The sequence below is a fragment of the Mustelus asterias genome, chromosome 6 (assembly GCF_964213995.1).
Source record: "Mustelus asterias chromosome 6, sMusAst1.hap1.1, whole genome shotgun sequence".
Taxonomy (NCBI): Eukaryota; Metazoa; Chordata; class Chondrichthyes; order Carcharhiniformes; family Triakidae; genus Mustelus; species Mustelus asterias.
In genome coordinates, this window is record NC_135806.1 from 38,807,123 (window position 1) to 38,834,822 (window position 27,700).

Below are 27,700 nucleotides of genomic sequence, written 5' to 3' on the forward strand. Positions count from 1 at the left end.
GGCCCGGACACGTTCGGGTGGCCAGCAATTGGGCCATGAGGGGCTCGTAGGGACAGCGATGGGGGGGTTGCAGAGCTGGCCAGCGATCGAGCTGGCCAGCAATCAGGAGGGTAGTGTGGGTACTGCGCATGTGCTGGTCTACAGCTCAGCCTTCAACACCATTATTCCCATAAAACCCATCTCCAAATTACGTGGCCCGGGTCTCGGCACCTCCCTCTGTGACTGGATCCTGAATTTCCTAACTCGCAGACCACAATCAGTAAGGATAGGCAACAACACCTTATCCACAATCATCCTAAACACTGGTGCCCCACAAGGTTGTGTTCTCAGCCCCCTACTATACTCATACATCTATGACTGTGTGGCCAATTTCCCCTCCAATTCGATTTTCAAGTTTGCTGACGACACCACCGTAGTGGGTCGGATCTCAAACAATGATGAGACAGAGTACAGGAATGAGATAGAGAATCTGGTGAACTAGTGTGACAACAATAATCTCTCCCTCAATGTCAACAAAATGAAGGAGATTGTCATCGATTTCAGGAAGCATAAAGGAGAACATGCCCCGTCTACATCAACAGGGATGAAGTAGAAAGGGTCGAGAGCTTTGAGTTTTTAGGTGTCCAGATCACCAACAACCTGTCCTGATCCCCCCATGCTGACACTATTGTTAAGAAAGCCAACCAACGCCTCTACTTTCTCAGAAGACTAAGGAAATTTGGCATGTCAGCTACGACTCTCACCAACTTTTACAGATACACCATACAAAAGCATTCTTTCTGGTTGTATCACAGCTTGGTATGGCTCCTGCTCTACTCAAGACCCCAAGGACCTACAAAAGCCCAATCCATCACGCAAACCAGCCTCCCATTCATTGACTCTGTCTATACTTCCCGCTGCCTCGGCAAAGCAGCCAGCATAATTAAGGACCCCACACACCCTGGACATTCTCTCTTCCACCTTCTTCCGTCAGGAAAAAGATACAATAGTCTGAGGTCACGTACCAAACGACTCAAGAACAGCTTCTTCCCTGCTGCTGTCAGACTTTTGAATGGACCTACCTTGCATTAAGTTGATCTTTCTCTACACCCTAGCTATGACTGTAACACTAGATTCTGCACTCTCTCGTTTCCTTCTCTATGAACAGTATGCTTTGTCTGTATAACATGCAAGAAACAATACTTTTCACTATGTTAATACATGTGACAATAATAAATCAAATCAAAATCTCAGCGCTGACAGTTCAGCGCATGCGCAGTGGTCCGCTCAGCACAATGCTGCCGCCCTCTTCAGTGGGAATATACCTCGCCCACAAAATTTCAGCATGATTCACACTGCAGGACACAGTGTGTGGGAGATTGATTTTGAAACTCCCGCTGAAAAAACAGCAGGATTTACTCCAGTTTTTACACAAATTCGACACTTAGGATTTTTTTGGGAGAATGGTCCTTGATCTTTTTAAAGTTATTGAGTACAAAAGCAAAGAAGTTCTGATGAACCTTTATGAAACATTGATCCAACTTATGCACTGTGTCCAATTCTGGGCACTGCATCTTAGGATGGATGTGAGGACTTTAGAAAAGATGCTGAATAGATTTACTTGAAAATAGCTCCAGGTGTTCAATTATGTGGATAGATTGGAGCAGTGGTGACAACCTGCAGCTCGGGAGCCACATGTGGCCTAGCTGAGTTCTGAGTGCGCCACACGAGACATTTTACTGACTGTTGCCCATGTGCAGGCTTGCCACATTCTGCAGATTTCTGTCCACGTAGTTCTTTTCCTACTCGTATGACTGAAATGATATGCACATAATGCAAGTACAGGTGACTTGAGGTGCCTGCTGATTGCACACAGTGACTGTGGGAGTGTGCTCCCTCTGCACCCAAAATGTAAATATTTATTTCGTTTTTATCATTTAAAGTTGATGAAAGCTCCATAATACATAAATGATTGAGCATTTTCTAGAATGTGGTATGAAATATTTGGCATTTTATTTAATCTTATTCATGGGGTTATGCTTAGTGAACAAGCCTGATTTCAAACTTGTGACCCACTGAGATGCATAGGTTGCCTGTCGCTGGATTGGAGAAACTGGGGTTGTTTTCCTTGAAGAAAAGTTTGGAAGGAGATTTTGGTGTTCAAGAAGAGACCAAGACAGTAGATGCAAACAATTCCCATTGGCAGAATTATTGGGAATCAGAAGACGCAGTTCTAAGACGATCAGTAAAGAATCCATGATTTGAAACTCTTCCACAAAGGTTAGGATCTGGAATGCACAGATTCAATTATGCTTTCACCCAGACATACTCTCTTCCTCCTTCTTCCCGTTGGGAAAAGATACAAAGATCTGAGGTCACATACCAACTGACTCAAGAACAGCAGCGTCTTCCCTGCTGCCATCAGACTTTTGAACGGATCTCCCTCATATTAAGTTGATCTTTCTCTACACCCTAGCTATGACTGTAACACTACATTCTGCATTCATTCTTTCCTTTCCTTCTCTATGAACGGTATGCTTTATCTGTACAGTGCACAAGAAACAATACTTTTCACTGTATCCTAATACATGTGACAACAATAAATCAAATAATTAATTCAAAAAGTACTTGAAGTGAAAACATTTCCAGGCCTACAGTGAAAGGGTGGGAAAGTAAGACGAGTCAAAGTCCTTTGGCCAACTGTTCCCAAGAACTCGATGGGCCGAGTGGCTTCAGTTTGGAGGTTGGCTCATTCCATTCTGGCCCAGTCAGGAAGGGGGGGGTTTGTGATGGGCTCTCAATGGATCCGGCTGCTAAGCTGTGAGCTCCGCGGAGCGGCTGATTAATTCCCCCCCCCGCCACTCCGCATCAGTGGAACAGTCCAGGCTCCGCGCACTGACCAATCGGATCGAAGCGGTGAATTTTAAACGGGTGCGCGAGCGGGAGCGGAGTCAGTGTCGCTGCGGGAATGGCGGAGGAGGGCGCGGTGCAAGTGTGTGTCCGGGTGAGGCCGGCCAACGACAGGTGAGGGCAGTCCTGGGCCGTCCGTGCTCTTCGCCACTAACTCAGATTCATCTTTGAAGGTGGCGGGCAAGCTAAGGTGGCCGTTAAAAAAAACACGGGATCCCCCATGGCTTTATCATTAGAGGCATTGAGTATAAAGGCAAAGAGGTTCTGGTAATGTTGACAAATTGCTGGTTAGACCTCACCCAGTACAACTTTATTTTGTAAAGAATGTCAAGACCGTGAGAAGATCTTCCTGGGTTTGGCTGGATATGGAGCAGGAACTATAATTCTGCATCAAGGCGGTTATGCCATTCAGGAGGACTTGAGTCTGCAGTTGGGGATTGGCTTGACCTTGGGGATGGGAACATCTGAAATAGGAATGTGGAGTTCACACATTCCTCAGGTCTGTGAGGGTTTCCTCTGGTTCCCTCCCCCAGTCTGAAGATATGCAACTGGGTGGATTGGCCATAATAAATGTCTGGGGTCTTTTTCTGATTTGACAGGCAGTGACTAGTGGAGTACAGCATGGATCTGTGTTAAGACTCCAATTGTTCCATTAATTTGGAAGAGGGAACTAAATGTATTATCTACAAAGTTGGGTGAGAGGGTGACCTAATGAGGGGGGTGCAGAGATGCTTGTGTGATTTGGACAGGCAGAGTGGGCATAAGCATGGTAGGTGCAGTATAATGTAGATAGATGTGATATCCACTTGGTAGCAACAATAGGAAAGCAGATTATTTGAATGGATATAAATTGGGAGAGGCTGGATACTCAGCCCTTGGTGTCCTTGTGCATCAGTCGCTAAAAGTAAATACAGCAGGCAGTAAAGAAGGCAAATGGCATGTTGGCCTTCATAGCAAGAGGATTTGAGTATAGGGATGTTGCAATTATATAGGACATTGGTGAGGCCACACCTTGTACTTGTGCAGTTTTGGTGTCATTATCTGAGGAAGGATGCCCTTGCTATAGAGGGAGTGCAGTGAAGGTTTACCAAGTGTCAGGTGCACACCACCTGGTGAAGGAGCAATGATTTTGATTTTAAATAAACCTGTTGGGACTCTAACCTAGTGTCATGTGCCCGCTCATCTTGTGAATATTGAAGTTCAGGATCCCTCTACGGAGGGATCTCCCCCAATTACGTCGGGGACCTGGGGTGGAGGGTGATGCATGCAGCAGTGCCGCACAACCGTAGGATTCACTGGTTCACGGGCTCCGAAGACTGCCCTTTCTGCGGCCTTGTGGAGTCTGTGGACCATGTCTATGTTGTGTGTCTTAGGCTGCACTCCCTTTGTTTTCCTAAAGAACCTTTTATTGATGTTTTGTTTTCACTTCAGTCCCACGCTCCTGATCTACGGACACCTGGTGTGGAGAGGGGAGGGTCGGGATGGCGACCTCCTCGTGAACCTGCTCCTTGGCCTGGCGAAACGGGCCATTTACTGGTCCAGGCAGCGGGCGATCGAGGGGGCCGTCCATCCTGACTGTCTTCCCCTCTACCGCGGCTACGTTCGTGGCCGGGTGTCCCTGGAGAGGGAGCATGTGGTGTCCATGGGTGTGGTTGATGCCTTCTGTGCCTGCTGGGCACTACAGGGGTTGGGGTGTGTTATCGACCCTAATAATCACATTTTAATTTGATGTTTTTAAGTTTCCTTTGTACTTTGATTTCTGTTCGGGCTGTTCCCCCTCCTTTTTGGGGAGCTGTCCCTTTTACTTTGTCCTGACTTAATTTGAGTTTGTTTATTTGGTTTGACCTAAAAAGAGGGCAGTGACTACATTTCAGTAGTTCTTGGGTGACCTTTCCTTCCTGGTCTCAGTCTCAGACTTGACAGATGTGGGTTGGGAGTCTGTTTTGACAGATTGCTCGGCCCCGAAACTGCACGCAAACTGGAGACGGCGCAGGCGTGCGGTGGGATCCCACCCGAACGTTCCCCTGTTCGATCGGAATTCCACATTGGCCCAAAGCCTCAGCCCCCCCCTGGGTGAGGTGCCCCACAGCCTGAGCCGCCTCGCGGAAATACCCTCCGTGCCTTTTTCTACCGCGCGGAGGCGTTTCCTGTGCGGGCTGCTGCTGCACACCCTCCACTACCGCCTCCTCGCCTGTCGCCTGGATACACCTTGGCGGGCCTTGTTGGCGCCGGGCGGCGGAGGTCCCTCTACGGAGGGATCTCCCCCAATTACGTCGGGGACCTGGGGTGGAGGGTGATGCATGCAGCAGTTCCGCACAACTGTAGGATTCACTGGTTCACGGGCTCCGAAGACTGCCCTTTCTGCGGCCTTGTGGAGTCCGTGGACCATGTCTATGTTGTGTGTCTTAGGCTGCACTCCCTTTATGTTTTCCTAAAGAACCTTTTGTTGATGTTTTGTCTGCACTTCAGTCCCACGCTCCTGATCTACGGACACCCGGTGCGGAGAGGGGAGGGTCGGGATGGCGACCTCCTCGTGAACCTGCTCCTGGGCCTGGCGAAACGCGCCATTTACCGGTCCAGGCTGCGGGCGATCGAGGGGGCCGTCCATCCTGACTGTCTTCCCCTCTACCGCGGCTACGTTCGTGGCCAGGTGTCCCTGGAGAGGGAGCATGCGGTGTCCACGGGCGAGGTTGACGCTTTCCGCGCCCGCTGGGCACCACAGGGGTTGGGGTGCATTATTGACCCTGATAATCACATTTTAATTTGATGTTAAGTTTCCTTTGTACTTTGATTTCTGTTCGGGCTGTTCCCCCTCCTTTTTGGGGAGCTGCCCCTTTTACTTTGTCCTGATTTAATCTGAGTTTGTTTACTTGATTTGGTTTGACCTGAAAAGAGGACAGTTGGGAAGTGTAGAATGTAAGTGATGGAACTAGGGAATGGGAAGTGGATGGAAAAATTTTGTGGCAATGGAGAACTAGAAAAATGAACATGTTTTTTATTACAAACTCTATGGCCAAAATATTTCAGCTAGTTAATAATTAAATCTTTCATTTTTTTTAAAAAACTAAAATTATTTCTACCAGAGAGAAATCTTTACAAGGAGGATCTGCTGTTGATGGCCCTCCAATTCATTGGAAAGCAGACAACCAAACTATCTCCCAGATTTCTGGAACAAGGTCATTCAGCTTTGGTAAGTTCCTGAGAATTTTTTGTTAAGACTTTTTAATAGTTTTATTAGGGAGCAGTTTCTTTTGAATTATGTGACTGTTAGTCGTCAGTGAACCTAAACATTGAACCAGTAGTTGATCTTGACAGATATTTCAGTGTGCATTTGTTCACAGCCACCCATCTTGATTATATGGCTCTATTTTGGGAATGGGAATAGGACAACTTGGGGAAATTAACTGAAATGGGCACAATATGGATGAACAAAAGAATGTTGGTATCTCTAAGGGCAGCACAGTGGTTAGCACTGCTGCATTACAGCACCAGGGACTTGGGTTCGATTTCCTGCTTGGGTCACTCTGTGCCAAGTCTGCACGTTCTTCCCATGTCTGGGCTTTCTCCACATGCATTGGTTTCCTCCCACAGACTGAAAGACGGGCTAGTTAGAAGCATTGGCCATGCTAAATTCTCCCTCATTATACCTGAAGAGCCATCAGAGGTGTTGTTTTCTCTAACTTCATTGCTGTGTTAATGTAAGCCTACTTGTGACACTAATGAAAATATTATTTAAATAAACCTGTGATTGCTATCTCATAGGCTACTATCCTGGACACTACTGATCCCAACAGCACCTCTTGCATCCCTGCTCATTTACTGTGTTACATTGATTAGACTGACTTTCAATAAGGCCAAACTAAGCTGAAATCCATTGAATGAAACCTAGTGTGATTGAGTGACACTTACGAACAGTTAAATAGTAGCTATATCTTGTGTTTGATTTCCTAGTTGCTTGATTTCACTTAACACATGCTACTGAACAAGCAGATTTAATTGGTGCTTACTTGATCTTCTACACTGAAATATTTTGTTTCAGACCGTGTATTCCATGCTGAAGAGACAACAGCAACCCTTTACAATGAAATTGCACACTCTATTGTACGCTCTATTATCCAAGGCTATAATGGTGAGTATGCTTCAGTTTATAATAAATCAGTGGTTCAAAACTGACATTTTCCCTCCATGGTTAACTCTATTTATTTTTAAATAACTTTAAATGGGAGATACTGAAATATAACATTTAAATTGGTTTAAGATTCTGGATTAAACGCCTTTTTGGTATTGTAAGTTTAGCCATAAGCTTGAAGAGTCCTGTCACTTCTGAGTAACAGCAATCTAAGGGCACTCAGCCAACTCCTTTACACAAACAGCACTAGACACCATGCATCCAATGCAAGGTCTTTAATTACTTATGCACAAGGAGAACTCCCTCTGCCCAATATGGAATGGCCGGAGCAGTTCTGAGTTCAGAGAAACAGCTCAACAGTTAGTCAATTACAGCAAATCGGGAACAAGATTTTTCACATCTTTCATTGACAGACATATTTGCCAATTAAATCCCAGCTTTTCACCCTTTTCTCATTCAATGAAAAATTGACTTCTGCTAATCCATTTGCTTTGCATATCCTCATATCTTGCCTTTGGTATTTGTTTGGGGAAAATACCTGGTCTTGCTCACCCACTGGTTAAGGCCGAAAAAGGAAAATGTTATGGGGCCTATGAAAAATAGCAGACTGATTTTTTGAATGTCAATAAGTTGATAAACATATTCCACTACTGTACAGAGAAAGAGCAACTTTAATTTGAACACTTTAACTTCTGCACAATTAACTTCCAAACTACGAAACTTCAAACTGAACATTTTAACTTTCACATTGAAGGGATGTTATTGCATTTGATTAAATTATTTGCCACCAGTGCTTTTACAATTGGTAAAACTTTCCCTTGAAACTGCAGGAATGTAAGATTCAAAGCAACAACCTGTCATGCAGAGGGTAGTTTCAATGTTTTTCAGTGTTAGTTTAATTGTTTGCTGTTTTGTTTAACAGGCACTATATTTGCATATGGACAAACCTCATCTGGAAAAACTTACACAATGATGGGAAATGCAGCTGCTCCTGGTCTTATTCCTCTGGCAATTTGCAATTTGTTTCGTCTTATTAATGATGTAAGTAACATTTCGGTGGCCTTAAATATTATATTTCCTACAAATCTGCTAGGACATTACCTGGAATTATTGTTTGTATTTGGAAATGTGGGAATAAAGCCTTTTCAGCTAGTCATGAGTCTCTCTCCCTGTATTGTTGTCATTCACCAGAACCATTTGTATTGTTCCATTTTGGGTTATGCATTAACTTGTGAAATTGGTTTACCTGAAATCATTACTTGATTCTCAAATGTTTAGGTTGCATCTTGTTTCTCCACTGTTTTCACTCTGAACAATTTGAGATCAACATCTACCAACCCCCATCCATTAGGTAATCTAGAAATTACTCCTGTCAGTGAAAGTATCCCCTAAAAGTATGATTAACAAAGGTCCTTGTATTTCTACACATGAAAAGATCATCTTCTGTACATTGATGGAACCAGCTTTGAACTCTTATGGGGAAACTTGCCTTTAGGCAATTGGAACAAAAACAACCATGCTTTGAATCTAGTGCAAGGTGATGCTAACTGATATCAGAATATGCTTGAGTAAATAAGCAGGAGATAAACCACATGAAAGCAGACACTTCTTGCACAGCTGTAAGTTCCTCTGAACTATGTGGTGCAAAGGAATTGCAGCTGTATATTCCTTTTTGACCATAGCTCTTGAATCTTGAGTAAATATTTCTGCTATGCAGACCTGTAACTCCTGTAACATCATTCAAATCAAACCTGTTTAGTTTCTCAGTCATTTGAGATTGGTAAATTAGTAAAGCAAACAAATACAACAGTGAGCAGCAGTGGTTCTTAAACAAAATTTAAGATTTAAAGATCACGGGAAAAGTCACAGGATTTTGTGCTGTATAAAAGCTGTGTATGCATCGAAGACCTTGGAAGGCAGAATCCCATTACAGGCAGTGCTCCGCAGAGTAGTGAGTACCTGATTTGTGGGGTAGTGGATCAATGGTGAATTTAGCAGTCAAGCTAGAGTTGGACAGTACAAGGTCCACTGTCATTGTGACATGGGAATGGCACAAACTAAGATGAGAAGAAAAACCACAGCAGCTGCATTACTGAATCTCCCTGAGAATCGCCTACACGTAGAAGCACTAGTAAAAGACAGGAAACTTCAGGAAGATGTTGGAGTAAAATCAAATTTAAAGGACACAAGATGGTTATCTGGCACAAAATGGACTCTGGGAAAAGATATTAAGATGTGCTGACTTGGGCACAGACATTGCACAGCAAGTTAAAACCTGTTAGTGTTTAAATTGCTGCAGGAAACCGATCAGACCTTGAGGCACCTTAGCTTGAGATAAAACAGAACCAAAACAATGAGTTTTGATGAGATCAGTCGTTGATGGGGGACATAAATGTATCTACTCTGTATAACAATGTGATAACTGCCAATGTCTGTCCTTGTCTGTATAATGTGCTAACTGCCAATGTCTGTACTTGACCATTATTTGAAAGTGTATAAAGATGCTCAACTGCCATTGTAAAGTTGAGAAGGTGACTGCACGCACTGCGGAGAGCCCAGCGCTTCTCCCAAAGCTTTCTGATAAAACTGAATCTTTAAGTCTGACTGGTGATTTTCCCACAACAAAGATGACCAATAATTTCCCCCAACATTAATTGGAAGGCTTCAGATGTCCTATTTGGATTTTAATTTAAGGATGGAGTTATGCTTTGTAGATTTATTCATCTCAAATGGGTGAAATAAAGATAGCTACTGAAAATGAGTTTACACAGTCAACACATGGGGCCTGTTTGAGAAACTGTGAAACATGCTGGAAGATCAGCTTTGAAATTTAGGATATGTTCTTTAGATTAGCTTACAAACCACAGCCTTAAGAATGCATTGATTAGTTCACCAGCAGGTGCTGTGATAAAGGCAAAACATGGACTGTGATTTCTTGGAAGCTGAGCTGCCTCCACAAAGTGGAGCTGGTTATGACTTCAATGCTAACTGCATTCCAAACAGATTTTTCTGTACTGACACCCTGCTAATACATGGCAGAAAATATAAAGCCATTGTAGCTGGCCAACAACACTGAGCATTAGGTTTCAACTACCTGTATGGTGCAGTGGCCAGGATACAGCAAGCTGCCACAAAGCTCCCCTACATTCCAAGATCTTTTTGGCTCCTCCAGATTGTAAACTTGGTTCAGAAGATGCAACCGAACAATTGTGCATAAATAGACACGGTTAGGATTTTCACCGTTGTTCCAGTGTTACCTTGACAGACGGTTGGAAACTCTTGGTGCTAATGACATGTTCCAAGAAAAGTGACAAACACTGTCCCAGCCAAAATCAAGGTGGGAGCAAGCACAAATATCCTGCTAGTCAGCCACCTGAAGTAGGTATATCTGCATTATTGGAAGTCAATGATCCAACCTACAACAAACTAACTGCATGCACTTAGTCACCGGTTCATTGCATAGGTACGTTCCTTTATGCTTGTGATGCAGGCCATCATTTGTTGACCATTCCTAATTGACTTTGAACTTGAATGAGAAGTCAGAGTATGGTGTGGAGTCTAATGTAGGCCAGAGCAGAGATGGCAGACTTAAATTCCACCAGCAGTAGGATTGTAACCCATATCCCCAGGTCTCTGGGAGACTGACATTGCCACTACAACACATTGTGACCATACATGAGATCCCCAAGGTGACAATTGCAGCAGCAGAGGCCACAGATAATTGCATTGAGTCAGTCCATGCCATATAACATGGATGAATACTTGGCAGATAAAGTATTATGCTTTACCCAGTCCAACGCTGGCCTCTCCAGATAAAGTTTAATGTAGAGAAGCACAAACATTTCGATGGGAAGAGGCAACAGACTAAAGGGTTTCAAGAACCAAGACCTGAGGATACATGTACAAAATTTGTTGAAGTTAGGGCAGGTTGAGTAAGTGGATAAAAGTCGTACAGGATCAAGGGTTTTGTAAATGTAGAGTACAAAAGCAAGGAAGTTGCAATAAACCTGTACCAAACACTGGCTTGGTCTTGACTGTAGTATTGTGTCCAGCACATTTGGGGAAGGTGCAAAGGTTTTTCATTAAAGGGAAGATTTAAGAGATTTGATGTTCAAAGTCCTACCTATGCAGTGATGGAGAGAAACTATCCTCATTGGCTGAAGATTCAAGAAGCAAAGGACAGATTTAAAGTGCTTGGAAAATCTTTTGTGCAGCAGGTGGTTATGATCCAAATGCACTGCCTGAAAGGGTGGTAGAGGCAGATTCAAGTGGTTAAACACCTGAAGGGAAAATATTGCCAAGACTTTGGGTAGTGGACTAGCCAAACTGCTGTTGCAGAGAGTTGGCACTGACTCATCTGGCTGAATAATTACACGTGCTGTAAGTATTGCAAGATGCCCGACCTGTCAGTCAGCCTTGGTTTTTCAGATGTGTTCCTTCAGAAGAATTAATTATGATTCTCTGGAATGCCTTGGTAATTTGCTTTATAAATATTAATTTGCTTCTCTCTTGTTTTAGTTCTCATGCAATTGAAAGATTGCAATTTTTTTTTTCCCACCCAGACACCCAACAGAGAATTTTTGTTGCGAGTTTCTTATATGGAAATTTATAATGAGTCTGTATCGGATTTGTTTGCTGGTCCTAAAAGAAGACCGTTGGAAGTTAGAGAAGATATGGAAGTAAGTGTGTTTATAATTACTTCTAAATGATATCTGTATTTTTGTAATACGGGTGAATTCATCTTTCTTTGACGGTTTAGTAAAGCAACTAGCAAATATGTCCTGGTCTCATTTCCTTTCACTGTAGGCTGTTTGCTGATTACATCCTCTGTCCACTGGGTGTGCTTGTGACTCAACAGCTTAGGAGTAAAATTTCTTAATTTAGTTTTAATACTGAACTGATTTGAGCATTTTACTTAATGTATTCATAATTAGTATACCAAAGAAACGTCAATAATACTTCATCGCCTTTTGTTAGCACCTCTTAAAATTTATTTTCACTTATTTTCCAGCGAATAGTTTATGTTGCTGGTCTGACTGAAGAATTAGCTGTGACCTATGAAGATGTAATGAAGTTGGTCCAGAAAGGAGAAAGTAAGATCAAAGCCCTGGTTACTCTGTTGCAACATTACATTTCTGAGATGTTGCACTTTCACTCAAGTTCTGAATTGAAACATCACTTCAGGGAGTAAGCACATGGTTCCATTTCACACCCACAGTGCAGATGTGCATTGCTGTCTTTCAAATGATAGACTGCACCATGTCTGTTTAGAAGGCAAAAGATTCCATTGTTCTGTTCCAATGAACTTTTTTTCTCTCCAAATCGATTATGCCTCTTGATGAATACTATCAAAAACCTGTTTTATTCACTGTTAGTCTTTCTATTTTCAGGTTACCTGCTATTTCCCAATATAACAAATGCCTGAACTTCAATATATTTAAGGCAAAGTGTTTTGGGAAATTTTGAGGATATAATATGACGCTTGCACAAATAGGTTTTTCAATTTTGGGAAAAAGTCAAACTGAAAAAGGAAGATTTGAATTTATTTTGCTCCTGTCATAGCATTGCAAAGAGTTTGCAATAAATGAAATGCTGTTTTGAGGTGCCATCTATTTTTTACTGAGGGGGGGGGTGGGGGTAACTAACTTGCAAAGCGGAGATAATGGTAAATATGGTTTTGGGTGTTTCTTTATAAGATTGCCCTGGTCACTGGGGTGAACTCTGCTCCCCTTCAAATATTTTTTGAAACTGAATACTATTATTGGTGCCTTTGCATTTGCTGAGGCAGAGCCTCTTTCTAACATCCTATCAGGCAGCACTGGAGTGCAGTGCTTCCTCAGTACTACACTGATATTGTCTGTGTTCGGGTCTCGAGTGGAACAAGTAACAGCTGACATCAAATTTGCAATGGAGTTTGGGAAATAAAGCAGTATCTATAAGTTGGCTTTCTAATTCCTTGGTAGTCTGTATCTATTTATACCAGTTTTTAATGAAGTTATGTAATAAAACCTATTTGAAGATTTATGGTGCCAATAGAACTGTTGCTTAATTTCTACAAAAGAATGGCACATTAATTTTTAAAGTTAGGATTTCAGTAGTTATCCATGTAACACAATAGCTTAAACTTTTGTCAAACCATTGCAATCAGGTTAGTATTTGGAGTTCCATGTATAACAATTTTTCACTTGTGGGTTGACACTTAGACTTGCCCCTCTTGTTTTCTGTGCACCCAATTTTGAAGGCATTGCAATTTTGTTTGGGGACAAAATCATCTGAGATTTCCCTGAACATGTTTGTCCTAACATTTAGTCATTTGGTCTTTGATGTATCCTTAGCCTACCTGCTGTTACCATCAAGTATGTTTTGGAACCTCCTGAAATAAAAGCTAACCAGGGTCATTGGATAATATAGTGCTTGGGGTTAACAGTCTATTTTCACCTCTTGGATTTTGGGCTCAAAGTTGTTGCAAGTACAATTAATTTTGATGGTTTATATCAAATTTCAAGTGGGAATTGGTCTCCATTGGCCTGTCTCTAACTTTAATGACCCATTCATCTTTTAAACTTGTATATCCACTTTAAAAAAAAATGCTCTTTTGCGTTGTGTGAAGCATTTCTGTGCATCTAACCTGTTGTATCATGTGGGAGAGGGGAGTGTGCTCAGAATAAATGCTTTTGTTTCCCAGTGTTGACATCTTTAACTGAGATGAGCACTAAGTGTAAAATAAGGTTCCTAACCCCACACAAACAGCACTGGTTGCTGTGATATTTTGCATTGCCTTGTTATTCACAATGGAAACCTGTTGCCTTAATTTAAAGTGAAGTTATTCTGGGGTTTTTTCTCTTCAGAAAACCGGCATTATGGAGAAACCAAAATGAATGAACACAGTAGTCGGTCACATACAATTTTTAGACTGGTAAGATACAATTGTCCATAAAAATAGTTGTTTTTGCACAGTCTGCACGCACACTTTGTCCTCAGGATGTCTCTGCAACCAACGAAATACTTCTGAAACATGGCCACTATAATGTAGGGCATCAGGGCACCTAGTCTGTGCACAGTAAGGCACCACAAATAACAATGTGGGTAATTTAAAAAGTTGTTTGAGCGAGCTATTGGGTAGGACATGGAGCGGAAATTCCCCCACTCTTATTCAAACAGTGCTATTGAATCTTTTGTCCATGTGAGAGGGTTGATGTGATGTTGGTTTCAAGTCTCATCCTAAACCTTGTCCTTCCAAGTGATGGAGGTCATAAGGGGCACAGGTACACAAAACTATCATTACCTCCAATTCATACACTATATCCTGATTTGGAGGTATATATTGCAGTTCTTTCATTGTTCATGACCCAAATCCTGCAATTTGCTACTGATTGGCACTGTAGGTGTAGTTTGGCCACATAGGTTGTAGCAGTTCAAGAAGAATGCTCACCAGTACTATCTAAAGGGCAACTAAAGATCACCAAACAATGGCTGCAAGCATACTAAACAACCTATACTGATTGTATTGATTTTAAAGTATAATACATTGGTAAGCTTATCCATGCTGCTTAGTAATCAAAAGGGAAAAATATTTATGCAAATATTTGTGGGTTCAAGATCCTATTGTGTGGCAAGATAGCACACATCTGGTCTAAGTTACTGGTATGCATCTGTGGTAGTCATTCTTTCATTGTCACAATGCCTGTATTTTGAAAGCATGAGGCAAAAGTTATTTTTAAAATTCTTGCAATGAAGTAGTTCACAAAATATTTGATAGAGAAAAGTTTTCAATCTTTGACCTTGCAGTGTTCCTACAGGTCCAGTGCTATTCTGCAACATGAAAAAGTCATAATGTTAACATTTTAACAGCAAGTCATGGATGTTGTTTTTCAAAGTTCCATTTCTTCCTGCAGCCAGACTGAGTTTTATAAATGTTTGGTTAATTATTTTCTGGTGATGAGCTTGTCGCCCACATTCCACTTCTGTAGACTTTCAGTGCTATAATTTTTATTTGTACTGAAATTCTTTTTCAGCAACAAATATTTAAGGCCACCATAATCTAGTTTCTGCTCTCTGGGTCTTAATCTTTCTACAAATGCATCAATATTTTAAAAACTGCATTGTATAACCACAGTTATCGAATAGTCATATATTTATGCATAATTGTCTAATGAAAGTAGCAGCAGAACTGTTACTTCCAAATGGGGCATTTTATCTGACAATCATCTGTGATTACATAAATCATTTTATTCACAAAACTTGAGTGCTTCAATTCATATAGGTTGTTTATATATACCAATGCAGAACGAGAAGGTATAATGTGAAAGACCTTTGCAGTTATCTCTGACCCATTGTGGAATGTTACTTCGCAGTTAACCCCATTATGAATCCATGCACTAATGTGACATCTTTAAATGATGGAAGTGGAGTTTTGGTATAAATACAAATGCTCATTTTAAAAATTTCTTGTCCTTTTACATGTCAGTGGACAAAGTAAACAGTCCTGAGTTGTGACGGGCTCATTTGTTAAAGCTTGTGTACAAGTACTTGTATGCTGCTAATTATCATTAAGTTTAAATAGAAATTATTGAAATATTGGTTTGATATGCTATAATTTGGAAACTTTGCCTGTAACATCAGTGATATTTGGAGTACTTATGGTTCAGGTTTTAAAATATATGTTAAGCCATTTTAATTTTATGGGCTCTAATTTCAGATTGTGGAAAGCAGGGATATAACTAATGAAGCAATTATCGTTGCACATCTGGTAAGTTATATTTTTCTGAAGTCAATAGAAGATCCACATCTTTAATGTGAGTTAACCATAATGAGAATCTCTTTGGTTGCCTGGCTTGAATAGGTACCCCATGGCTATGTATAAAATTTGAATGACTTTTTGCCTTGATTTGCATATATCAGTTTGTTACTAACTAACTGATGTTGATGTTTGAGTTGAGCACTAGTGCCAAAAATAAGTGCAAATATAGCTGAATTACTTAGGCTGAGAAGGTACACAGCTAATTCGAGCTATGCTTGGGACTACAATGAAAAATGTTTGGCAAGGCTCGGTTCTGTGGGTAGAATTTCTGGCCCTGCCATCAGTGGGAAGCTTGGCAGACCAGGGAACTTAATTTGGCATCAGGCCAAAACTCACTTTCCCAGCTGGGATGAACTTTAGCAGTTGAGTTCTTGTGACTTTAAAGGTGATTAAGCTTCCTGGTGAACAATGTTGGGAAGCCCTTTTGTATGCTTAGCATGTCGTGCATGCTAACTAAAAGGCAGCGCACTGGCATTAAGTTTTCTGCCAGTGAGACATTAGAACATTCACTTTTATGATTGCACATAAGTGGTGTGCATTTGAGGTAGACTTCTGTGAATAATTTGCACTGCATTTTTCTCTTTTGAGGAGCTTGTGTAATTGCTAACCTCTGCTTGAATAACATGGTGATGCAGGATGCCCAGTGAAGGGTAGAGCAGTAGTCAGACAAAGGTGGAAGGGATTGTGCAGGGTGCCTGGATGCCCTTTTAATGATGCTTGGATGCTCAACCCCATGAGGTAATTGCAGGATGGAGACCTACCTACCTTGCATTAGAATTGGCGAGCTTCTTGAGGGTGCATATTTAATTAGTTGAACTGCGTAAGATAATGTGATCTGTCCCGTGCCTGGAGCAGAAATTACTCCTTGCACAACTGTAAACTCCAGGATGGAAAATTCTGGCTTTGATCACTAACTGAACTTTAGTGTTACACAATTTTCTGAAGTCCTTGAATTTATTCTCCTATTACCTTTCTTTGTTCATCACACTTTGTGTAATAAAAAGCACTCTGGCATCACAATCTGTCATTAGAATTTTGTATTGATCACCTTATTTGTAAAGCAAGAATTGCTGGTTTATATAGATGTAAGAGTTCATAATTACTATTTGTGACTGAATTCCATATTCTAAAAGGCTCTGATTACTGGAACTTAGTTTTCACTACAGAGATCATTTATTCTAAGGCTTAAAATTTGTCCCAACGTTTTAATGTTTTATCTCTAGGAATAAATACACTGGCCAGAATGTTGCTGTTTTGGCTGAACCCTTTTAGGCAAGAGCTACCTTTTCAAATGCTGTGATAGGAACTAATAATGGAGATTTGAGTTGGTGCAATGTATTGGATACATAGAACATAGAACATAGAAAGCCACAGCACAAACAGGCCCTTCGGCCCACAAGTTGCGCCGATCACATCCCCACCTCTAGGCCTATCTATAGCCCTCAATCCCATTAAATCCCATGTACTCATCCAGAAGTCTCTTAAAAGACCCCAAAGTCTCTTAAAAGACCCCAGTCTCTTAAAAGACCCCAAGTCTCTTAAAAGATACAAGGTTTTTGCTTCTAATGCATGAATTCAAAGCCACCCACATATGCAGAGGTGGAAGTTTCCTCTCTGGTTACAGGGGTCTCAACATCATTGTGCTGTCACAAGATTCTTTTTGTATTCTTTCACAATCTGCAGAATATTTTCTGTCCATGCAACTGGAATGAGTCATGCATCATACAGACCATGGCATAAAGAAAATGGGGGTAGGCCGTTGGGCCCCTCGTATCTTCATTCAATACAATTATGACTAATTTTCTGCCCGCTCCCCATATCCCTTGACTTCTTGAGACCAAATATTTCAGCCTCACATATATTCAGCAGTGGAGCATCCACACCTTTCCAAAGATTCACAAGCCATTGAGTGAAGTTACTTCTCACCTCCAGTATTAAATTATCATTCTCTTATTCTGAGACTGTCCCCATGTTCTCAATTTCCCCAGTCAAGGGAAGCAATTTTTCAGTGTTTACCCTGTCATGTCCCTTCAGAATATGGTTTCAATTAGATCATTTCTCATTCTTCTAAGTTTGGGAGAGCTTGGACTGTTTACTCAGTCTTTCATCACTGGACAACCCACTCATTTTGGGGACCATTCTAGTGAACCTTTGCTGTAGTGCCCCAATGCAAGGTTACCCTCCATTTAAATATGGCAATCAAAATTGCACACCGGACTCGTCCTGTGTAGTTGTAGCAAGGACTACCTTATTTCTGTAAGGGGGGGGGTTGACTGCAAAACAGCATTTGATTTTCACTTAATCAAACTGCTATGATTGTTCTCTTAACTGGTCTAATAGTACAGACTTGGACTAAGGATCTGGCGAGAAATTCAAACCTAAATTTGCAGTTGGGGATTTGAGATTTTGTTAAACTTTTGTTAAATTTTTGTGAAATTGGGCAGCTGATATCAGTATTGGTGGCTGAACATACTGGATTGTTTAAAAACCCATCTCATTCACTAATGTCCTTTTTTAAGGAAAAAAATCTGCTGTCCTTGCCCCATATAGAATGTGACTGCAGATCCACAGCAATGTGGTTGACTCTTGCCTGCCATCTGAAATGGCCTAGCAAGCAACTAAATTGACTCTCCATTACTTTTTGAAGGATATTTAGAGATGCGCAATAAATGCTGGTCTTCCCAGTGACATCCACATCTTTTGAATATACACAAGGTGAGGCCCATCTTATCATGCTTGAGGGAATGGATATGAACAAAGGAATAATGGTAGGCCATCAGTTCCTTGAACCAGTTTTTTTCCATTAAACTAGGGAGGGTGATCTGCATCTTAACTTTGTTTAATAGCCTTAATTCCATATCCCTTAATACACTCCCCTAACAGAAATTTGTGAATCGCAGTTTTAAAACTTTGAATTGCCCTAGCCGCAACAATTGTTGTGACCGGATAGAGGACCACGTTTCTGCTAACATTTATGTGAAATGCTTTGTGACATCACCCCAAACTGTCTAGCCTGATTTAACAGTTAATGTCCCCTTATACTAACAGTGAAAATAGTATTTTCAATTTCAAGAACTTCAGTTGGATCACTCCTTAATCTACACAAAAGGAACACTTTGAAGTCTAAATTATGTAACCTGCCCTCATAATTTAACTCTTAAGAGTCCAGTGATATTGTGGTGTATCTGCACTTTACCAAGGTCCATGTGTCCTTCCTGGGTTGTGGTGTCCTGAACGCAGTAAGGGTTTAATCGGAGCTCTATCTTTAATTTCCACTGTTCTAAACTACTTTGGATAAAGGTTAGCCTTTTTAAAGCTGTCCTAACTTGTGCTAATGTGGAGATGCCGGCGTTGGACTGGGGTAAGCACAGTAAGAAGTCTCACAACACCAGGTTAAAGTCCAACAGGTTTATTTGGTAGCAAATACCATAAGCTTTCGGAGCTTGCTGCTCCTTCGTCAGATGGAGTGGTCTCTGTTCTCCAACAGTGCACAGACACAGAAATCAAGTTACAGAATACTAATTAGAATGCAAATCTCTACAGCCAGCCAGGTCTTAAAAGGTACAGATAATGTGGTTGGAGGGAACATTTAAACACAGGTTAAAGAGATGTGTATTGTCTCCAGACAGAACAGCTGGTGAGATTATGCAAGACCAGGGGCAAGCTGTGGGGGTTACTGATAATGTGACATAAATCCAACATCCCGGTTTAGGCCGTCCTCATGTGTGTGGAACTTGGCTATCAGTTTAACTGATGACTATCAGTTAGATTTATCAGTTAAACTGATTGATAAATCTAACTGATAGTCATCAGTTAAACTGATAGCCAAGTTCCACACACATGAGGACGGCCTAAACCGGGATGTTGGATTTATGTCACATTATCAGTAACCCCCACAGCTTGCCCCTGGTCTTGCATAATCTCACCAGCTGTTCTGTCTGGAGACAATACACATCTCTTTAACCTGTGTTTAATGTTCCCTCCAACCATATTATCTGTACCTTTTAAGACCTGGCTGGCTGTAGAGATTTGCATTCTAATTAGTATTCTGTAACTTGATTTCTGTGTCTGTGCACTGTTGGAGAACAGAGACCACTCCATCTGACGAAGGAGCAGCAAGCTCCGAAAGCTTATGGTATTTGCTACCAAATAAACCTGTTGGACTTTAACCTGGTGTTGTGAGACTTCTTACTAACTTGTGCTATACAGGCCTCTTTATTTCTGTTCCTAGTATCTGACCATTTTTAGGAAATCCTCCAATCGTTCCAGGGTTCAAACTCCTCCCCCTCTCCACTGTTACCCACTAATTTAATCTGTCAATGTTCCTTTGCAACTTTTTGTTGCATAGTACTACATATTGTGCCATGTAGCATGGTGTCATCAATCTTTGGATGGATCTTTTCTCAATTACTTTAATGAAAAAGTAATATTGTGGTGAGCTGAAGCTCTAGTACAGATCCAGGAGTGGGGGGGGGGATAAGAGAACCTAACCACCTGTCTAGTGGAGTACTGATCCATTGTCCCTATTGTCTCATTTTCTAACAATTTGCTGTGCACAATTACCTCAAATCTTAAGACATTTGGCAAAAACTAAAATGCATATGTGGAATCTTGATGAAATTGAATGTCCATATAAATAACAGTAAACTCTTTTTGCCACAAAAAATCCATTAAGTTAGTCAGACATTGCATGCCATTTGCAAGTCCATGATCTCTTATCAATTCTTATTTATACAGTGATATTCATTTTGGGATTACTGTGGGGGGAGGAAGGAAGGAAGAAGAGAGGGGGAGAGAGAGAGAGAGCTCAATTGTTTGCACATAGTGCATAATTCACAACATATGCCATAACTCCTTCAGTGCCTTGTAAAAATGCTGTTTTGTGATTAAGCTGTTAAAAGGAAAAATGTGCAGTGAGTTGTTGTGGCTTGGAATGCACAACCTGATATGCTATAGATCAATGGCCTCGGTCAATTAAATTGAAAGATTGGGATTTTGAGGGCAGCATGGTGGCAGTGGTTAGCACTGCTGCCTCAGCGCCAGGGACCCGGGTTCAATTCCGGCCTTGTAACAATTTTTGTGGAGTTTGCACATTCTCCCATGTCCAAAGATGTGTGGGTTAAGTTGATTGGCCATGGTAAATTGACCCTAGTGTCAGGGGATTAGCAGGGTAAATATGTGGGGTTACAGGACTAGGGCCTGCGTGGGATTGTGCAGACTTTATGGACCGAATGGTTCCCTTCTGCATTGTAGGGATTCTATGATACTGATCTACTATAATTGAATGAAGCTAGAGATAGTGTGTTTGTGGGGAAGATGTTTTCAAATTTACTTGGAGGATGTTGGATGATGTAACTTAATGTACCTGACAAGAACTTGAACTAGGTTAATAGGAAACCATGCTTTTCTCTTCCAGAATTTGGTTGATCTGGCAGGCAGTGAACGAGCCAGCCAAACAGGAGCTGAAGGCAAGTTCTTTTTTCTAACTTAATGTTTTGCTCAAGAATTTACTTTTCTATCTGATAGGTTCCTTCCCTTATTTTAATGTCCTACATTCCTTATCTGATTTTGTCTCTGCTTTAAACTGTTCCAGTACAGCTATGCAAAACCCAATTGGGTACAATTGATGTTCTCTGGGACATACAATCTGCCAAATACTGGCAGTTTAACTTTATTTGAAATATAGCTTGCATTTGAAACTGAATAGCCATGAAGTATTCAGATCTCGGCTGCTATAAAATTAGTGATCTATGATTGTACATTAAAAAAAACCTTGCATTTTATTTAGGGCTTTCAAAACATTTTACAGCCAGTGAAGTACTTTTTGAAGTGTCTTCACTGCCGTGGTGTAGGAAATGTCAGCTAATTTGTGCTCAGCAGAAATAGAACATAGAATTGGAGGCAGTGTGAATTCAGCATGGAGGCTATTACAAAATCATTTCTGTAATTTAAACAATACCATAGGTGATCAATCAATTTCTGTCTTTCTCGATAGTCCAAACACTGTTAGTAGTGATTCTATGCTTCTTCAGTGGGTGTGCTATTGAGGGGACTTCAATCGAACCAGAGTGCAACTCTGAACAATCCATGTATTGGCAGAAATGCTCACTTGCTGGGTGAGTTTTGAAAATGTTGCATCTTGTTAAACAAGGTATAATTGGGTTTTTAGCTTCGTAATTACAGTTAAACAATTTGTCACTTAAAAAGTTAATCTCCCACCTGCATCTATCAAATCTCTACACTGATTCCACACATTTAAATTCTCTTTAGACACTTGTTTATAATTTAGTTTCTATATGAATTCAGTCACTTTTATTTAATCTGAGAAGTTGCGGTATCTTTCTGGTTTGCTATCTGGCAATATTTTGTGATTGATATCATAACAGTACATATTAAAATCTTGTGTGGTGCCAGATTTAAATTGCCTTCAAAAGTGAAGTCTGTGCCAGAGAGATCACTAGATTTTTTTTTTTGTAGGCAGCTTTCTTTGAGGTCAGCAACTCATTGTTTCTCTGCTGACCATAAAATCTAGTCCCATAACTTATTTTAAAGTTGACATCCCATGAATATAAAATTTGCGTTTTAGGGCCAGATATTGTTCAGCATTAACTATGAGCAAATGTAAGTATAATATGTCCAAAGCAACTAATCAGCCGCACCATTGCAGTTTAGTGATTTCTAATTGCAGTCTGGGGAACCTCAGCAGCACAATCTCTGTTGGAACATAGCATGACTGACAGCAAATTCTGAATTTTTTGTTCTGCACATGTACAGATTCCCAAAGTTGTGTTTAATTCCACGTGCATGTCCCAATATGTATTTGAGTTGAGAAATGTACAGTTTAGAGGTCAGCAATGAGCGCAGCCATTTTTCTGCTTTCCATAATCTTTCTTTGGCCATGGTTCATGCATGTTACTCAGTATTGATTGCTAGCCCCTTCTGTAAGCTGTTGGTGTGTTTAAAATCTTAAAGGTTTCTGGATTCCTGCTAGTTAAAATCAATCGCAGGCTGCCTTCCATGAATTGGGGATATTTAATATGGAAAGCTGACAATAAATGCTTTTGTCCAAGTTAACATCTTGAATCTGATACAACAGTTTATATTTGCTTCAAACTGTTGCACCTATTTGTGTGAAGGTGATATTTATTTTCATTTTCTTTAATTTAGGTGTCCGTCTAAAAGAAGGATGTTTTATCAACCGTAGTTTGTTTGTACTTGGTCAAGTTATTAAGAAACTCAGTGACGGACAAGCCGGGTAGGAAGCTGCTTTGCTTAGAATTTGACTATAATTGATCTGTTTTTATGTATGTAATTCACAACTGAAAGCTAACTTGTATTTCTGTAGGAGAGGATAAGGGTTTTGACTTTCTTTTCCTATTTTGTAGCGGGTTTTTAAATTATAGGGATAGTAAGCTGACCCGGATTCTACAGAACTCACTTGGGGGTAATGCAAGGACTCTCATCATCTGTACAATTACTCCAGTTGTTTTTGAGGAAACTCTCAGTACCCTTCAGGTAAGATGATCATCTTTGCTATTTGTCTTTCTCTAACCCTTTTCAAATAAGTCTCCATTGTAAAAACAAATTTCAATTGATGGCAAAAAGCATGTAGTGATTACTATAGTAAGAAAATGCTTGAGAAATGTTGTCATGACTTCCCTTTTCAGTCCCAACCTGAAACTTCTAGATCCAACTGAATGCAATTCTAGTAACTTGCAGTGAAATAAGGGCTAATAATAAAAAGCTAGCCTGAATGTTCCTCGGTCATATGGTTTTAAAAAATTTCACAAAATTATCCAAATTAAACTTTTGCTAATCTGATGGCACTTGCCCCAACATAATCCATGATCTCTACCAGGAGGCCAATATATACATGTGAACACCATCACTTGCAAGTTTCCCTCCAAGTCTAAGTATGAAAACATCCTAACTTGTATCCCCATTGATCACTATCATTGGATCATGATCCTAAAACTCCCTCCGAACTGGCGGGTGTGTCTACGTGACATGATCTGCAGTGGTTTAAGAAGGTAGCTCAGATCTACTTGATGGGCAATAAATGCTGGCATTGCAAGTGATTCCCATAGCATAAACAAAAGAACCACTTGGAAGCAATGTTTTTTTTGTGCATAGCCATTTAACATATAGTGAGATTTCTGAGATTTTTGGAAGGGTATGTGAATGTTTCAGCTTGCAAGCACATGCTGTTGGTTCCTAGTTTCATTGTGACAGATGCAAGCATCTCTCAGCCTCTGATTTGATTTGATGTGATCCCTGGAAGCAGTTACTGCATTAACAGTGTTATGTGCACTGCAAGAGCAGGGTTGTGTACACAAGCAGTCAAGGTATGATTGAAAGAAGGAAGCATTTTTTTAATCCAACATCAAATGCCTTGGCAATTAAGTCATTCCTTTGCAGCTTATTGTGGTCCGTAAACTGTCTTTTAATGTGGATACGTGAAAAAACTTGAATAAACTGGAGGTCTCACTTTCTAGTTCACTTTGCAGCTTGTACACACTAACCTTCAGCTAGTCTTTGACAGGCCTTGTGCTAAGTTAATTATCAAGGAGAAATGGGCACAATGTGTTAAATTTATATTGTCTCAGCCACCCTCCACATTTTTAAAATCCCCTTATTTGAGGGCTCCCTTCTACTGTAGTAGACAGACCTCTATCTTGTGTCTCATATTTTCTTGGGCCCTTGTTTTCATTCCCCTGCTATTCCAACTGTGAAGGCCCCTTCCACTTGCCAGTTCATTGATTTCTGCCACCTCCAATGTGATCCTGCTATCAAATTTATAAGAGGATCACTCACTCCTTGACACCTTGGTTGGTTCTTTTGCCACCCATTACCATTCCCAGCAAGTACAGGAGGTACAACACGTTGCTTATTTGTCACTTCCTGTATCTTCCACCCAAGAGACCAGCATTGTATGGAAGACAACTGGTATGGCTTTCTTTACACTGACCAGATGCGGATTAAGATTTCCCCTTTCTTGTCACATTAATTTTGTCTTTTTTTCAAGCCCCCTATCATTGGTTTTCTATGTTGTTCTCTGGAAACTTGGTGCAAGCTTGAGGGAAAACAACTGGTATCCTTTTGTTAAGCACTTGCAGGTAGTTTTAGGCCTATTTTCGTTTCAACAAGTGATACTTTTGCTTTAGGAAGGACTGTCAACATTTCTGGGGTTCTTGGGATTTAAGCATCACCAGCAAGGCCTGCATTTATTGCCCATCCCTAAATGCCCTCTAGGTGGTGGAGGGTTACCTTTCTGATATAGCTCAACCCCAGTGCTGTTAGGAAATTATTTCCAGGATTTTGGCCTTGTGACTGGGGGAAAAGAATGGTGATATTGTGCATGACATTGGGGAAACTGCAAATTATGGCATTGCCGTACATCTGTTCTTGTTCCTCCAGATGGGAGAGGTCACACATTTGGAAGGTACTGTCAAAGGAGTATGGGCAAGCTGCTGCAGTGCATCTCATAGACAGTACATATTTCTGCCACTGTGGTGGTGGAGGGAGTAGATGGTGTGCCAATGGTGGGAGCTGCTTTGTCTTGGATTGTCTTTTTCAGCTTTCTTGATTATTATTGGAGCTGCATTCATCCAGGCAAGTGGAGAGTATTGCATCACAATCCTGACTTGAGCCTTATTAATGGTAGACTTTAGGGAGTCAGGAAGTGAGTTACTCACCAGAATTCTAACGCTCTTGACCTCTTGTGGTTGGTCCAGCTAAATTTCAGGATTATATTGGAGAAAATTCAATGACACTCTGCCATTGAGTATGAAGAGATTAGATTCTCTCTTTGGAGATGTAATTGCCCAGCACCTCTGGTGCAAATGCTATTTGCCACTTGTTAATCCAAGCCTGATGGATTTCTTCAGTATCTGAAGAGTTGTGAATGACACTGAACAGTGCAATCATTAGGAAGCACCTGCCTTTTGACCTTTCATCGGACGACAGATCATAATGAACCATCCAACTATTAACATCCTGGGGATTACCATTGACCAGAAAGTAAGCTGAATTAGCCATTTAAAGACTGACTACAAGAGCAGGTCAGAGGCTATGAATTCTGTGGCAGATAACTTGCCTCTTAACTCCCAAAGCCTGTTCACCATCTACAAGGCGCAAGTCAGGAGTGCAATGGAATACTGTCCACTTGCCTGGATGAGTGCAGCTCCAAGTTTGACACCATCCAGGACAAAGCAGCCCATTTGGTCCTCGCTCCACAACCAATGTGTAGCATCTATAAGATGCACTGTAGGAACTCGCCAAGGCCCTTAGGTAGCATCTTCCAAACACATGACCACTACTATCTAGAAGGACAAGAGCAGCATGTACCTGGGAATACCGCCACCTGGTAGTTGTCCTCCAGGTTGCTCACTATCCTGACTTGGAAATATATTTTCATTCAGTCACTGGGTCACAATCCTGCAACGCCCACTCTAAGAGCACTGTCAGTGTAACTACACCTCTGGTTTAAGAAGGCAGTTCACCACCACAAGGGCAACTAGGGATGGCAATAAATGCTGGCCTGCCAATGACGTCCATTTCCATCAATGAATTTTTCGAATGTTGAAGATGGTTGTGCTCAGACAGGAACGGCTACAGTAGTGTCCTGGTGCTGAGATGACTGACATTTAACAAATGCAGCAACTTCTCTTTGTGCTAGGTATTACCCAACCAGTGGGGAACTGTCCCTCAATTCCCATTGGCTTTGATTTTCCTCGGGCTCTTTGATGCCACACGTGGTCAAGCACTGCGTAAATGTCATGGAATCGCCTGTTGCTGTTTATGTATTTGATCAGTTTTTGAATATTACCGGTGCTCCTTCTGACATGCTGGTCTGCTGGCTTCTTTTAGGAGTGAGCGATTTTCTTGGCCATGAGATTACAGTTTGAATTGAATAAAAAATTTGTTGCTGCTGCTGATGACCTGTAGTGTCTCATGGATGCTAAGCTTTAGAAGCTAGGTCTGTACTCAATCTATCCCTTGCAGCATGGTAGTAATTGAGGGTGCCCTCAATGAGAAAATATGGTTCTGACTGCACTAGGACTGTGCAGTGAACCCACTTACCAATACTTTCATGGACAAATGTAGCAGTAGCAGGGAGATTAGCAAGGGTGTAGTTAAATTGGAATTTTCCACTTGGTTCCCTCAGCACCTGCTACGAGCCCTGTCTCATTGAATCCTACAATGCAGAAAGAGGCCATTCAGCCCATCGAGTGTGCACTGACCACAATCCCACCCAGGTCCTATTCCCATAATCCCACATATTTACCCTGCTAATCACCTGACACTATGGTCAATTTACCATAGCCAATCAACCTAACCTGCAGATCTTGACACTGGGAGGAAACCAGAACACCCGGAGGAAACCCACACAGACACACTGTGCAAACTCCACACTGACCCAAGGCCGGATTTGAACCCGGGTTCTTGGTGTTGAGGCAGCAGTGCTAACTGCTGTCACCGTGCTGCCACTGTCTGGCACAATGTCCCTTCAGGATTCGGCCAGCTCAGGCAATACGAAGTGTCCACCCCAGAGTACGTTGTTTTCTTACTTCTGTGCTGCTTCTACATGGCATTTAGCATGGAGGAATATTGATTCATCAGCTGAGGGTGGGTAATAGGTAGGTTTTCATTTTGAAGGCTGAAACCAGAAATGCATAATGTGCTTTGGACATGTTGTTTGACTAGTCTATGGGATGGCTCTTCAATTTTGGCACAACTCCTCAGATGTTAAGGATGGCGTTGCAATGTTGGCAATTTTGTTCCTGGATTAATGTCAGGTGGTTTTATTCCTTTTCAGTATTTACTGAGTATTCTTGCTAGGCCATTTCAGAGGGCAGATAAGAGTCAACTACATTGCTGTC

General features: G+C 41.3%; 1 protein-coding gene across 1 annotated transcript in view; it reads left to right on the forward strand.

The window, feature by feature from the left end:
• The first annotated feature begins 2,938 nt into the window (after positions 1–2,938).
• cenpe (centromere protein E) overlaps positions 2,939–27,700 on the forward strand; it is a 122,317-nt gene continuing 97,555 nt past the window's right edge. The window contains exons 1-11 of the mRNA XM_078215352.1: positions 2,939–3,003; positions 5,973–6,079; positions 6,929–7,018; positions 7,941–8,059; positions 11,581–11,697; positions 12,030–12,111; positions 13,867–13,934; positions 15,717–15,767; positions 21,235–21,286; positions 22,986–23,073; positions 23,204–23,333. Coding sequence (XP_078071478.1) covers positions 2,948–3,003; positions 5,973–6,079; positions 6,929–7,018; positions 7,941–8,059; positions 11,581–11,697; positions 12,030–12,111; positions 13,867–13,934; positions 15,717–15,767; positions 21,235–21,286; positions 22,986–23,073; positions 23,204–23,333 — 960 coding nt within the window. The 5' untranslated portion in view covers positions 2,939–2,947. The remainder of the gene's footprint in view (positions 3,004–5,972; positions 6,080–6,928; positions 7,019–7,940; positions 8,060–11,580; positions 11,698–12,029; positions 12,112–13,866; positions 13,935–15,716; positions 15,768–21,234; positions 21,287–22,985; positions 23,074–23,203; positions 23,334–27,700) is intronic.